This window comes from Vespula pensylvanica, chromosome 7, assembly GCF_014466175.1.
Source record: "Vespula pensylvanica isolate Volc-1 chromosome 7, ASM1446617v1, whole genome shotgun sequence".
Lineage (NCBI taxonomy): Eukaryota > Metazoa > Arthropoda > Insecta > Hymenoptera > Vespidae > Vespula > Vespula pensylvanica.
In genome coordinates this window covers 5,565,464-5,569,377 of record NC_057691.1, presented here as the reverse complement: position 1 = coordinate 5,569,377, position 3,914 = coordinate 5,565,464, and the positions used below count along the sequence as shown (strand labels likewise).

The 3,914-nt window shown below is 32.3% G+C and overlaps 1 protein-coding gene across 4 annotated transcripts in view; it reads right to left on the bottom strand.

The window, feature by feature from the left end:
* Nucleotides 1–3,283, bottom strand: part of LOC122630618 (protein transport protein Sec24C) — an 8,677-nt gene extending 5,394 nt beyond the window's left edge. Inside the window, exons 1-3 of one of the 4 annotated variants that reach the window (XM_043815299.1) lie at nucleotides 1,050–1,404; nucleotides 106–914; nucleotides 16–60 (exon numbers count right to left, since the gene is read on the bottom strand). In XM_043815299.1, coding sequence (XP_043671234.1) covers nucleotides 16–60; nucleotides 106–861 — 801 coding nt within the window. In that variant the 5' untranslated portion in view covers nucleotides 862–914; nucleotides 1,050–1,404. Of the gene's footprint in view, nucleotides 1–15; nucleotides 915–1,049; nucleotides 1,406–3,199 lie in introns of those variants that run through there. The other 3 variants (XM_043815298.1, XM_043815296.1, XM_043815295.1) reach the window with 3 other exon arrangements.
* Nucleotides 3,284–3,914: the final 631 nt, after the last annotated feature.

Genomic DNA, 3,914 nt, shown 5'->3' with positions numbered 1-3,914 from the left:
AGAACTAGGCGGCATTTGAGCCGTAGCATTAGACATCATGTTCTGAGAACTAGGTGGCATTTGAGCCGTAGCGTTAGACATCATGTTCTGAGAACTAGGTGGCATTTGAGCTGTGGCGTTAGACATGTTTTGAGAACTCGGTGGCATATGAGCCGAAGCATTTATCAAATTTTGATTATTAGGTGGCATTTGTGCCATGGTATTAGAAATCATATTTTGAGTACCAGGTGGCATTTGAGCCAAAGTATTAGACATAGGGGTTTGATTATTCGGTGGCATTTGTGCTGCCGTATTTGACATAACACTTTGACTACTGGGTGGCATTTTTGCGGGAAGATTAGACATTGTGCTTTGGCCACTAGGTGGCATATGAGGCAAAGCATTGGACATTGAATTTTGACTGCTAGGTGATACTGACGTTACCGTACTAGACATTATATTTTGACTACTGGGTGGCATAGAAGCTGAAGGATTAGATATATTTTGATTATTATGTGATATAGGACTTGAATATTGCGGAAGCTGATTTGGTACAAGAGAATTTAATAATTGTCCCTGGCTAGTAGGTGGAACGGAATACATAGGATGTTTGGGTGGCCCAGACATATTTGTCATCGGAGGTTGAATGTTGGATTGCATTTGATATCCAGAAGATTGCAAACCAGAAAAATTCTGCTGTCCCATCATCGAAGGCGGTGATTTAACAAAATTTTGTTGATTCGGCAATGGTGGTGGAAACATGTTTGGTTGGCCAGATAAAGGTGGTGCATTTATATTAGGAGGTTCAGAATAATGATGTCCTGGATTTGGTGGTCCTGGCATGGGGGGATACTGCTGTCCTTTAATGGATGGCCCAGACATTTCTCACGTTGTGATATAACCTATACGTTACGTTAGTTACGTCTTGCGAATACCTGCGACATCAAAGGCATACATAACTTAGATGTCACATATATATTATTACAATTCAATATGACTCGCAATAAATATTGTACAACTAGAAAAGCGAATGTGAAACATGCCATTACGTTACTAAAATTCCTACTTACGAGCGATCAGTAGAACGAGAGAATTATCGTATGTTTTAAGTTTCTAAATGCCCACTTACGTGATTAAACGCATTTAAATCATAACAAAACTTAATATCTTCACAAATGTTTACACTTAAACGAAGAACATCCACTCATCTGCAAGAGTAACTGCTGCCGATGCCACGTAAGGTGGCATTGCGCATGCGCCTGGCGGCACGTTGACCAGACACGTCATAATAAAAATTGGGGCGATACAAACAGATTTTAACCAATTAAACTTGTCATATCGAACATTATGTATACATCAATTATCGTCCGCTTAAAATATCTATAATAAACTGCGTATTCTAATATAAGCTCTTGATTATTTATTACAATAACACTAACGTCGATGGACTCGTTCTACGATTGATTAGTCCTTTTGGCGCGTTATTTGAAAACCAGACACATCACACTTTTCTCTTTTTACATTAACGAGAATACAATTTTAATTATATTTCGCATAATTGACTCTAGATAATTTTTTGTAGTTTGATGAATAATTAAAAATACAAGGAATGTGTTACAATGGCGACATCGTTACTATTTTATTATCAAACGTATTCGTTTATTTTCGTGTCCCTCGTGACGAGATGACTCAATGAATGTCTAACCTTGATCGTTAGAACTATTTTCTTTGTTTTAATTTCATTATTTGACAAACTTATTACATCGATTTAGCGTTTAAATCGTTGATTTCGTAAGTTGAAAAAACAAAAACGATGGTCTCTTTGTCTTTCTCTCGCTATCTTTATTTCAATAAAAAATAAGTCTTATCGAATAATTGCAAGATGATAGTTCTATTTAATCTCGTTCTTATCTTGCGTTTAGTAAAAGAAATATTTGTTCGTTGTGTATTCGGTAACAAAAAAAATATTGCCTTTGTTTGACCAATCAGATAGGTTTATGGGTGGAGACGGACGATCAGCTGATCGCATCTTCACGCATCGAACTTTCACCTTTGAATATTTTCTCGATCGTCATAGATGCATTAAAAAAAAATCGAATACATAATTAACATTCAACAGGGTTACAATTTTACTACGCAAACATATTAACGATTTCTTTTTTTTTTTTTTTGTATAATATATTACGAAGTCCTTTTTTCTTGAAAATATCGGAAATATCGGAATATAACGAGAAAAATTCATTTCGAATGACCAATCTATACGAATGAAAAAATATAATTTATATATTACAAAAAAGAAACATAAGAAGACGAAAAAAACAAAAAAGAGTTTACATTCAATGTAATCGATATAAAACGTAATCGAAACGATATATAATAACGTTCGTGTGAAAGTTCTACCGTAATTTTTCTTTTGAAAATGAAATCTAAGAAATCTTCTTTAATATTATATATACGAGCATATTACACCAGAGAATACTACAAACAAAATCAATACTATTTATTCTTCACGCGTGTTTATTTGAAGAATTACTACGTTTAAAAGTTCTCAATCGGCTTGTTTAACAAAAAAATAACGTTTATTTTATTTACTATAATATTTTTTCTATATATTACTTAACGGATTATAATTAATATTTTTTAATTGGTTGGTTTTATAACAGTAACAACAATATAACGACAAAATATGGATCCAATTAACCTAATAACATAATTATATGATAAGTTATTCAATTCGTTTATTTAATTTTGAAACGATTTTACCTTAGTAGAATTTCTATAATTCCTCGCTCGTAATCTTCTTAAAGATGCTCAATGGTATTTAATTCCGAAGGTTAAGAAGGTATTTCAATTTTTGAAATCTTCTTATACATAATACCATTTATGATATCTTGAATTTTTATAAGAAAGTTTAGAATAAGTAATTCCTTGAGTTGAATTTTAATACCATAATGCTTTTTTGATCATGTTTAATAATTGGTATATGGCATTATTTTTTGTATTAACTAAACGTCGCATTTAAAGTTTCCTATAACTTTCAAATTTAGATTTGCCCAAATAAAATTTAACAATTATTCAATTTTTAATAATTCAATCACAATATTCTTTGACGAACATTAATCAAGATATTTTATTTTTCTCATTAATTAATTCTAACTCTATGAAAAAGTTTAATATCATATAATTTCCTTATTACTATATAATATAAATCTGCACTGACCTTTCACAGATTTATAATAGAAACTTTTGAACGCGTTAATTTATTCACTCTTCGAATAAATACGTGCGCAGAGTATATATTATAGATTCTTTTTTATATATATATATATATATATAATATTCTTTCACTCGATATTAGACTTTATATATGATATCGATCAGAATTACTTTAAGCCTTTTGCTTCGAAAGAAAAATTTTCAAAGCGATCTGTCCGGGAATATTCGTAGTTCACTATATATCGAGGTGTATGTAATTGTAACGAGAGCGTCGTATGTATCTAGTTTAACGAGTCGAGTTACCATTGTAGATGGCGCTGGATGTGAAGGCCCGGTTTTCGTCCAGTAGCATGGCAGCATCCGTTTCGTAAACGGTGTTTTCAAGGTGCAGGTGTGAGCGTCTCTCCTCGTAAATCGCGTCGCAACTCTCACGGCGGAGGGATCGTTTTCACTCCTCTGCTCGCGGGCACCTTCGAAACCGAACGTTACGTTTCTTTTTTTCCATAATCGAGACGACACGGTAGAAAAGTGCCTAATATATATATATATATATATAAAAAATAAAACAAAAAAGAAAGAAAAAAACATATATATATATATAATACGATATCGAAGAATTAGGAAAGGGGAAAGAGAGAAGAATAAAATAAATAAATAAGTCAATAATAAAAAGTGTGAGAAGAAAAGTGTGGTGTTCAGATTTTCGTGCTTTCCATCTA